Source organism: Pyricularia pennisetigena (genome assembly GCF_004337985.1).
Source record: "Pyricularia pennisetigena strain Br36 chromosome Unknown Pyricularia_pennisetigena_Br36_Scf_10, whole genome shotgun sequence".
Classification (NCBI taxonomy): domain Eukaryota; kingdom Fungi; phylum Ascomycota; class Sordariomycetes; order Magnaporthales; family Pyriculariaceae; genus Pyricularia; species Pyricularia pennisetigena.
Genome location: NW_021940922.1, coordinates 1,337,546 through 1,348,716, shown reverse-complemented (window position 1 = coordinate 1,348,716; position 11,171 = coordinate 1,337,546). Strand labels below are relative to the sequence as shown.

The window sequence follows — 11,171 nt, the reverse complement described above, 5'->3', positions numbered from 1 at the left end:
TTAAAAATGGATTTGTTTTTGTGGATGGAATGAATTAGGGTTTTGCGTATCACGTGTTACAGGCGCATAGTTTAAAAGTTAAAAGCTCGCCTGTGTCGGAATATTATTTATGCGCAATTCTAACTAAGATAATTATGGGGCTAAAGGTCTATATATATAGACCTTCGGACCTGTAACGAACCTATTCCCGTACTTAGAACAGACAATCAATATATATCTTTATACTCGTATAACAACGTTCTGTTGATCGATCGACATTACGGAAAGCCTATCAACAAATTAGTTAAAAACTGTTCCAGTAGTAATAATTCTCTTGGAAGATTCAAAAAATTGCAAAGTCAGTCCGGATTTCTAATATTACACTCCATAAACTAAAGGAAATATTTTAAGCAAAAATGGAAGATTTCCCGAAAATGCTTATTTTCCGAATATAAATAATTGCATTTTCGCTTCGTTCAAATTATTAACAAAACGAGATCTATTATGCCTTTATAACTCAGATTTGTGTTTTCAGGCGTTATAATTGCAAACGGATAGCGTTTGGGGATCGCTTTAATTTTTAATTAAAAATAAATTCGCAGAAGTCATTATAGGCCGTATAAAAGTAACCGCTCGCTCACATAATAATTTTATGCTTGCGCTTGTATCATTTCAATTACTCGTTTGCAATTTTATGTACATATATTTTTTTCTTTCGCCAAAATTATTATCATTCAATGGTAAACTCTACAGGGCCCGTATTGTTACAAAACTATATAAAGGACTAAACCTTTACCCATGCCATTTTTCAAAATTGCAAACTATAATTAGAAATATAAAACAAGCCGTAAATAACTAAACCCATTGCTTTTGTAAAAGTTGTGGTTATCTGCTGTTAAAAAAGAGGAATTCTGTCAAAATCACCTGTTGCTTTTTTCTCAAAATTACAATCATTATAACCTTTACACAATTAAACTTTTGCCCCCAATTAAACTATGCGTTATTTGATTATTTTGAAATTATTTGGCGCCGCATTTGCTGGTTTTGTCAAACCCTTGCTACAAGATAAAGCAGTCTACGCAAACGCTAATATAGCCGCGGAGGTAGTTGAAGCTGATAAAAGTAATTTATCCAAGCGAGGTTCTATTGGAGCGTCTTGCAGTGATGTCCAAATTGCGCATCTCAAAGCAGCTATGTCAAGGTATGATAATAAATCCAAACACATACATCAATTTTGCAATTATTAACTGGAACTTTTAGATGTAAAGCGTTTGCGGATCAGGCTTATTATGCCATTGAATCCAACAAAGAATTACGGAGAAGATATTTCAAAACCGACAGCTTAAAACACGTTAATTCCATTCGAAGGGCTTACGTCCAAATCGAGAATGCATGCGATATTAAACGACAAAACATACCTTTTAAATGTAAAAACAGTGAAGGCTCTTGTACCCCTCGTTGCCATGCTTACATACATCCTGGAAAGGATAAAGTTTATCTATGCACTCCTTTTTTTGAAAATAATGTCGATGGAGCAGCCAAAACTCTCATACACGAGTTGTCACATTTAGATTCCAGTAGGTCAACCCCACGAACAGGAAACGAATTGAAATTTAATTAACCGGCTCAGGTGTCCGAAATAACTAACTTCAAGTTAAAATATAACAGTTAGAGAGACTAACGATCACGCCTATGGGGACGATAAGTCAAAAGGGTAAATACTCTTACGTGTCTTGCCTTGTAAAGTATGAAAATAATAATTTATTTTTACAAATATAGCCTCTGTAAAGAGAAATGCCTTTCGAACGCTGATAACTTCGCCTTTTTCGCCTATCATGCTTATGGCGCCAGCGAAAGCAGTGACAACCACAACCACAGCCACAGTGGCGGCGGCGATGGCAGCGATGGCGGCGGTGATGGCAGCGATGGCGGCGGCGATGGCAGCGATGGCGGCGGTGATCCATATCCTCATATTACCTACCCACCTTTTAGGGGCGGTGGCGACGGCGGCACTGGCTACGGCAACAGGGATGGCGATGGCGGCGGTGATCCATCTCCTTACATTACCTACCCACCTTTTAAGGGGGGTGATTCATGGCATTATGGCTAGTGAGGTTCCCATTAAAACTGTGTTATAATGTAAAAACGCGACGCGGTTTTTAGTGGTGTATGCCTTCTGATCGGAATCGGATGTGTTAATACAGCGCCTTTCAATTTTATTATTCATAAACCTCATTTACGCGTGGGGACTCAGGTTAAAATAAATAAATGGAATGAGTCGCTATATTAAACTATTCCTGTTTATTTGGTACGGAGACAAAGAAAACCTATTTGCGATTTGTTTTGGAACGGAGGAAAGGGGTTCGTGCGCGTTGAGAAGAATGCTATACAAATCATATATGTTGGAGGCTGCGCGTGTTAAATTATGTGGGAATATCCCGCCAAATGGGATAGTTATCATTATTGTTCTAACAATAAATTTGGGTTTATTTCTGCCTGCTGTTTTCAAATATCTTGTCCCAGGATTGCGGGCTTTGTCATCGCCAGAACCAAATTCGCACTCCAAGGTCGGTCGCTGCTAGTCTCAGTGCTCAGACTAGACCACTGCGGGGACCGAACGCTCCATTTACCTTTCAGCCACATGGCTTTTCGACCAATGACATTGGCCGAAAGGATCGCGCTTGTTCTAGTCTGAGGACAACTTGTTAGTCTCAGTGCTTAGACTAGACCCTAATCTCAGGGCTTATCCCTGAAGCCTAGAGCTCCACAATTGTGGCCAAATGTGGCTTTGCAATGTAACTGTGGGTCAAAGCAAAGAACGCTCTGGTTCAGGTCTGAGGATAACTTGTCGAATTTCGCCGCTCATGGCGGTATTTTCGTCGATTCGGCGACTAAGACTCCGTTATAAAAAAGAAAATAAAAATTTTAGAAATATATAGTTTGTACGTCAAAGATAGTATTTAGTAGGACTATTAAGAGCGGTTTAGTTTATATTCTTATTTACTATAACGGCCGAATTGGATACCACCTGCCCCTAATCCGCTCATGGCGGTAATAGTTTCTCGATTTCTGTTTTCTTTTTATATTATTTTTGCTTTTTGATCCAATTTCAAAATTTCTGCACGTTGGGGGTGGTATACGTATATTTAACAATATACGGGATTTTGGTGTATATACCGTATTAAATAGGCCGTTAAAGAAGCGGATAGGTAAGATATAGGTATTGTACCATAAGATTTACGATAGAAACGGGTTTATATTTTTACCAATTTTGCCGAAAATATGACCAAAGTCTCAGGGACTGGATTATGTATATAAAGAGACGTCCACGTGAGTTCCGATCTATGATATCTGGTTTAATTACTTTTTATGCAAAAAAATGGTAAATTTGTATTATTCTTTAATTTGATGTCTTACTCAAGTGAATAAAACTCCTACAAAAAAGGTATATTGTATTTATATATGGTTTGATAATAAGATGATAACTATTCAAGGTGTTTCTATTCTTATAAGTTACTGGGCGAATTACTAAGTTCATTAGTAAATTATATATTAAAACAAACATATTAATAAAATATTTTTTATGAACGACAATTGCATGCACTTCGCTCCGTCAGACTAGCAAATATCTATATTTTATGACGAAGTACCATTTTCAGATTATATACCATTATTCATAAAAGTAACTCGAATATAATAGAATAAACTAAATATTCAGTAATATATTTAAAATTCAAATATCTTTTGAAACAAAAGAGCCATAATAAGGCTGTCCTCGCAAACAAAACAACAAAAGTCCAAGCTGTGCAACGCAGGTTACCCTGTATTTTTACGATTTTTATTTATTTCTTTAATCGAATCTCAAATTCTGCACAGTGGTTATACTGTTATTTTTACGTATACCGTGCGAATACCCGCCATAATCGGCGGAATGCGACAAGTTGTCCTCACACTAGAACGAGCGCGATCTTTTCGGCCGTTGTAATTGGTCGAAAAGCCATGAGGCCGAAAGGCACATGGAGCGCTCGGTCCCCGCAGGGGTTTAGTCTGAGCACTGAGACTAGGCGGTACCACCAACGACAATTTGTCGCATTTCGCCGTTTATAGCGGGTATATACACTGTACTCGCATTATAATAGCAAAAAAAATAGTGTAACCATAGTATGCAATTAAATATTCGAATACAAAATTAGATAAAAATCATAAAAATATAAAATAACCTGCGTTGGATCAATTGGAACTTGGTAATCTTTGTATTAAAAACCGCGCTTTTGTAACTGTATATTTGCAAAGATATTTGAATATTTAGTAAAACTTACAATTTTGAATTATATTTATTTATTATTTTGAATAATGGTATATAAAATTGAATTAAAGTTCACGTGGGTGTACAGTGAGCAGCGCAGGACAGAGGGCGGCGCACTTTTCCACCTTAACATAGTTTCCAAGTTCAAGTATAACGCCAGCATTGCTTGATTTACCTGAATACAATCGGAACTATATACATTAGACATTTTTGCATCTTCCTAACAGGTGCGTGCATTATATCCGGGTTTACCGCAATTGCTACAGCGCCGTTTGGTCGACGGCTGCATACTACTCCCTTCCCCATTTTCACCTTTTTCCTCGTATATGGGACCGTCGGTATCCTCTAATTGCAACGAATTTTGAATCTCTTATATAGTAAATAAACCTCCTGCGCGGACACGTATTTTTTTGGCCCTGCGCCGCTTGTTTAGTGTTTTATTGGCCTTCCGAAAGCTGCGTAGCTCTGCGTGCATAAGGGTATTTTAATGCGCGATTTGCTCCATACCTTTGGTTAACTGCTTTATAGCATTAAAAATAGGCGTTGGCGAACTGCTTTAATAACGATTAATTCGAGTTTCTACATACGTAGATTGGTAAACAGCTACTGTCGGGTTATATGGCGTTTGAGAAACCCAGGTGTCGGTATTAGGAAAAATAGGCTTTTTAGGTGACGGCGTCCGTAGTTTTATATCCAGTTTAAACATAATTGTTTCCGGTCTATAAAGGATACTTCCAGCCCCTCGGAAACCCCCGACCATGTTTTCCTTCGTTATTGCTTTTTTATAGGCCGCTGCAAAGGCTGAAAAGAATTCGATTTTGCTAATGCTGGTAATGTGGGCCCGGATAAAACCGTTGATTTTTTGGCCGTACGCCCGTTAAGGACGCTAAATATTCCGACGTCGAGTGGCTGAGTTAAATCGGATAAATAAGCAGATAAACAAACCGGAAGAATATTATATTTTTGCAATAGCTTTCGAATTTGGGCGATTGGTGGCTGGTATGCCCGTCGAATATTAGCATCCGATATGCGCCTTTTGTCCGCGATTTTGTATAATTGTCGAAATATTAAATGTATTCCAGACCTGTTTCGTTATTTATCCATCCATTAGGGGTAGTTTTTATACGCTAGGATGCCGGAAAACCGCCCTTTGTATACCAGTTCGCAAAATAGTGGACGCTTTTAACGATAAGAAATGGAGGTATATCGTAGCCGTCGCCACTGATATAACAGATTGCAGTAGCCCATTTTCGATTACCAGGTTGTATTTTATTCCTTTTTCCGCGTTTTTCCGACCCGGTAACAACCGTGTAACCGCAAATCTGGCCCAATATAAAACTGGTTTTGTTAAAGATGTAAATGTCGCAATCCTGGATACCGTATTTGGCCTTTACATTAACCACCAATCGAAACCACGCGTTTAACGCGTCAGGATTTTCGCAAAGGGCCCTTTTGAAGTCGAATGCGCGAAAAAAACGCGTCGTTAAGTCTGTACGTCGTTTAACGAAGCGATTTGCCCAGCGAATCCCGACGGGTCGCGCGTCCCGCGCAACGAGGATATGGTCGGCCATTGCGGCCACATCAGCGATCTGAGGAAGAAACCCTCGCGAATCCAGATCCAATATATGTTGAACATTAACATTCTCTTCGTTTTTCGTTAATTTTCGCGATTTGGGCTGAGAATCGGCGAAGAGGTGTGACCGTTCATTCTAGCGTGGAAAGTAGATTCCGGTATATTATAAAGCTTAGCAGCGGCTCTGCGGCTAAGTTTATGGTTTGATTAAATAGCTTCGATAGCTAACAATATCTGTGATTCTTTTGTAGGAGTTGACATTTTCTGTTATCAAGGAAACACATGTTCAAGTGAGAAAGGATGTTGCGGTGGAAAAGTGCGCCGCCCACTGTACACCCACGTTATATTATAATATTCATGGTACAACGCATTTGACACTACAAAGTGCATGCCATTATCGTTTGAAACAAAAATTTATTATGATTTTTATGTTAATTAATAATTTAACAAAAACCTATATAATGTACGCAGATATTGATAAAAATCAAAAGAAAATTTAACGTATCCAAGTTTTTATCAATGTTTATATAAATGTTCTTTACCTTTATTTTTCTAAGTTTTATTGAATTAAATAAAGCAAGAAATAGAAAAATAACACAAATTTAGCATTGTTTGGTATAAAAAATAATAAAAGCGGGTATTATAAATCCGATTACACGTGGACGTTTATTTGTATACGTAGTCCAGTCCCTGGAATTTTGGGTCTATTTTTGTCAAATTTGCTGAAAATAGAAAAGCGTTTCGATTGTAAATTATGGATTAAATTATACATACCTTACCTATCCGCTTGTTTAACGGCTTCTATAATTAAATGTATATACTAAATTGTAATATTATATTTTATATACGTATACCACCACCCACGTGCAGAAACTATGAAATTTGGTTGCAAAGCAAAAATAACATTAAATGAATAAATTAAAGCAGAAAATAAATAAATAATACACATTTAGCATTTTTTATATAAGAAAACCTTTCAAACCAATATTTAAATATGGATTGTGCGTGGGCGTTTGTTCATATATATAGTCCAGGCCCTGAGATCTTGGTTTTATTATCGTCAAAATTGGTCAAAATATAAAGGCGTTTCGATTGTAAATCATTTACAAATATATATATTCCTTCCCTATCTGCTTATTTAACTGCTTATATAATATGGAATCTACACCAAAATTCAATTCAACGGTATATATAGGAGTACGACCCGCCACGTGCAAAAATTATAAAATTTGGTCGAACAACAAACACAATATAAAAGAAAATCGAAAATTTACAAATTCACGAAAAAAACAGTACCGCCATGAACGGATTAAGGGCAGGTGGTATTAATTTCGGCCGTTATAATAAATAAAAGCAAAAATTAAGTCGCTGCTAATAGCGGTACTAAATACTATCTTCCACGTGCAAACCGCTTATTTTTGCGATTTTTATTTATTCGTTTATAAGGAGTGTCGGTCGCAAAAATGCCAAAAATACCGCCATGAACGGCGAAAATCGACAAGTTGTCCTCAGACCTGAACCAGAACGACCTTTGGATGGACCCACAGGTACATTGCAAAGCCGCAATTGAGCCACGAAGTGGAGCGAAGTGGATCAATTGTGGAGTTCTGGGCTTCAGGGATAAGCCATGAGACTACTAATGACTAAAAAACACCAAAAAATTGATCGCGGCCATGATTTTAGGTATTAAAATCGTTGAATTGATAAATACGTATTTAGAAAACAACGATATCTGCAAAGAGAAGCACGAAGTACCTGTTGGTCAAAAGCTTCTAGACTACACCAAAGTTAGTTAGCGTCGTGAAAGTTGCATCGACAAGTGTACGGTGACAAGGGGTGGTTTATTTTGCCTGCCACCATACTAAATAATAAAACCATAATATATTTGGTTATGCTTATAATTAAAACGAAATAATAATATAATCATTTATAATCGGAAAATAAGCGTTTTCGGGCAATCTTTCCACGTTTGCTTAAAAGATTTCCGCCCGGGTATATTATGGTCACTGGTAAAGAAGAACCACCCCTTGTTACCATACATTTATCGATAGAATTTTTACAACGCTAACTAATTTTGGTGTGATTTCAAAACTTCTAACCCACAGTTATACCGTACTTTTTTAATATATATTTATTGATTTAAAGATTTTAACAGCTAAAGTCAGAGTCCCGATGGACTTTTTGGTGTGTGTTATTATTGGGTAGTACAGCCCTAACGCGTTATTCAGCCCCGCTAAAATAGTTAATAAAATCTCTCTTGAAATTTTACGTTAATCGCCATTGGGACCAAACATTTTACCGAACCCCAACGAACACGCTTTCGTGCTTTTATACAGCGCCGGGCTGGGGTTCTATACACCTGCAAAATCACCACCACTGTTTAGGGGTGGTAATTTTACCCCTACCACCGTAATAAATCGTGCAGCCTCAAAGGTTAGGCCCCCAAATTGCCAAAATTTCGGTTGCCCCTGTAACCCATCTTTTTGAATATATCTTTTTTTCGGCTGGTCGACCGCCCGGCGTTACCACTAAGCTACTTCACGACCGCGGAGAAAACCAGCAACGAAATGCACGTTGCAATAACGGGTATACCAGCACAGCAACGGCGACGTTCATCCCCCTGCCTATCCGTCTGGTAGCTAAAAAGCCAAACCGGCAAAATGAAACGGACCCCTTGAGGCGCCAGGTGCAGTTTACGCCGCAGGAATCGTGCAATGCAGGCTGTTAACCCCGGCGTTCAAATATACCATGATTTTGCCGACTGATCATTGGTTTACCACAAAATACCCGGCCGCGCAAATGCCCGCTCATTGCCCCAACCACCAATGCCTTCGTCCACTCCGCCCAGCAGCTAAAATGGTATATGCCACAGCCGTCGGCCTCGTCGGCGGTATGGTGGCAAATAGGAACAAACTGCCGTTCCAACTGTGGAATAATTCGGAAAGTGTTAACAATATGGGTGTTGACGGTGGGTTTAGGCGTTGACCTAGGTGCGGCGTGGTACTGACTAGTGCTATAAAGCTTGTAATTACATGGGTTGAACGCACTAAATACACTAAATTTGGAATTGATAGCTTAATTGATTGGTGGGGGAGACTTTGCTTTGTCTCCCTTATATCATAGTAGAGCGTTTTTTCGATGGACCCACCGGTATATACGAAGGCATGAATTGAGCCACAGCTCAAATAGTGGGGCTCTGGGCTTCAAAGGTAAGCCCTGAAACCAGAGACGAGCAGTAGAAATTAAGCATAAAAGGAGATTATAAAGGATATATGACCCAAAGATTTGCAAAACAAAAAGATACATAAACAAGAGCTAAATGGGATAGACCCTTGCGAGCGATTTGGGAAACGATAAAAATAAGTTTCAATAGGAGTAATAATATAATTACGGCAATAAGTAAAGTTCATGAGTTAATTATCTTCAATAAACATAATTGTACGCAGCGCAAGCTTAATCCCAAACAAATTCAAACCCTAAGTAGCTTGGTCCTCGAAAAAACCTTTTCAGCAAACTTGATCGTGGGCGTGGCCTCCAAGAAGTCGAAAAGGGCAATGTCGGCCTTAACATCCCGCTGGATCCAGTTTCTAAACTCGATCGCGATGAGCGAGTCGACACCATACCTGTACATGGGCCGCGAGCTGTCGACCACGGCGGCCAGTGCCTCCTGGGCCGTTTTGGCGGCTGCCAGTCGTGCCGGCAGCGAGGCGGAGGCCGACTTGGCCCCGGCCGTCGCCGCGTCCTGGCTTTTGGCCGCCGTGACGTCGTCCAAACTCAAAGCCGCCAGGTGACCGAACCGCGCCTCGTCGGTTAGCCAGTCCGGCACCGGGATGCCGGCAGTGGGGAACGCGCCCCTGGTGGCTAGCCCGACCGTGACTCGCGCGTGCAAGCCACCGGCGAGAGATCGGCTCCCGTCGACGATGGTCTTAATGAGGGCGTGGAAAGTCGACTCCCTAATTCCGCCGAGGCTCTCCCACTTGGCCAGGTCGCCGACGGTGCCGTCTCGGTCAAGACGCCGACGTCGAGTATAATGCCCAGGTTTAGCGAGCAGGCGCTTAAGCCCAGCGACCGGCGGTGGTGCGCTAAGGCATTTTGGCAAACGTTGCCGGCCGCGTAATTGGCCTGGCCGCGGTTGCCCAGCACGCCCGAGATGGAAGAGAATATGATAAAAAAGTCCAGCGGCTTGTCCGAGCCGAAATACCCACTCAGGGCCCACGTACCGCCAGGCTGCGCTTGGAGCATATCGACGACGGCCTTTGCCGCAGGCTTCTCTAGCCCAGAGCGTGACACAAAAGCTATGTTGCGTGCGCCGGATTCGACCAGCGTCAGGGCCAACGATCGGCCCAAGCCACCCAAGCCCCCGACCAGCAGATATGTGCTGCAGGGATCAAGCCCCGTTGCCGTTTTTGGATTTCGCAGCACTGGCACCTTTGCAATATCATCGTCACCATCTTGAAGAGATAAAACGATTTTGCCGGCGTGTTTACCGCTCTGCATAAGGCGGAAAGCATCTTCCATCTGGCGTATGGGCATTACGGTTAAGGGGTATGGGCTGCGCAATACCCCGTCACGAATAAGCTCCGAGGTCCTCCGCCAAACCTCGCTTATAATTTCCACGTTCTCAAGGAGCATGTCGAGCGGTGGATAGGCGATGAAACTAGTCCCGCCAGCAAAAGGCGCCATATCTAGTCTCGCGTTCTCGTTGATATCACGGTTACCTATCTCGATAAATGTCCCGAGAGGCGCCAGGCAGTACTGCTTCTCGGGTCAGCTGGTGGATGGGCGCCGAGATAANNNNGTGAATTGAGCAGGCAATCAACACCGCGGCCGTTTGAAACACGTTACACGCCCATAAGGAAGCTCGCATTGCGAGAACTAAAGATGTGATTTTCTGGGATACCGTAAGTGTCCATGATGAGTTGTTTTTTATATTGTGACCCGACAGTGGCGAATATTCCAACGTTTAAATATTTGGCAATTTGAATATCGGCTTGGCCCACGCCTTCAGCCGCGGCGTGGATTAAAACAGATTGTTTCGGGCGGAGTTTCGCGAGGTTTACCAAGGCGTGGTAAGCCGTTGTAAAAATGACGGGCAGCGATGCTCCTTCTTCAAAAGACATCGTATCGGGAATCAGCGAGCACCAAGCGTCCATTGTACGGGTAATGTTGGCGTGAGAACCAAAGACGTGCGCTCGAACACGGTCGGCAGCTCGGACGTTGGTTACTTTGCTTCCGGTTTTGAGCACGACGCCGGCGCTTTCGAACCCGAGATGAGCATAGTTAAGTAGGCCCATGGAAATCATAATATCCCGG

At 41.4% G+C, this 11,171-nt stretch overlaps 3 protein-coding genes across 3 annotated transcripts in view; 1 reads left to right on the top strand and 2 right to left on the bottom strand.

The window, feature by feature from the left end:
- Window positions 1-1,172: 1,172 nt before the first annotated feature.
- PpBr36_10651 (uncharacterized protein) lies at window positions 1,173-2,089 on the top strand (the record flags this gene model as incomplete). The annotated part of the gene is made up of 4 exons (XM_029897761.1): window positions 1,173-1,180; window positions 1,240-1,556; window positions 1,648-1,693; window positions 1,858-2,089. 4 exons carry the CDS (start codon window positions 1,173-1,175, stop codon window positions 2,087-2,089), a joined length of 603 nt encoding a protein of 200 aa, XP_029744031.1.
- Window positions 2,090-9,327: 7,238 nt separating this feature from the next.
- PpBr36_10650 (uncharacterized protein) lies at window positions 9,328-10,541 on the bottom strand (the record flags this gene model as incomplete). Its single annotated transcript, XM_029897760.1, has 3 exons — window positions 9,328-9,980; window positions 10,079-10,376; window positions 10,458-10,541. The coding sequence occupies 3 exons, from the start codon at window positions 10,539-10,541 to the stop codon at window positions 9,328-9,330; spliced, it is 1,035 nt and encodes a 344-aa protein (XP_029744030.1).
- Window positions 10,542-10,699: 158 nt separating this feature from the next.
- Window positions 10,700-11,171, bottom strand: part of PpBr36_10649 (uncharacterized protein) — a gene marked incomplete at both ends in the record, with an annotated part of 1,925 nt that continues 1,453 nt past the window's right edge. Inside the window, one exon of the mRNA XM_029897759.1 lies at window positions 10,700-11,171. This exon is cut by the window's right edge and continues 3 nt beyond it. Within this exon, the coding sequence (XP_029743921.1) occupies window positions 10,700-11,171 (472 nt within the window).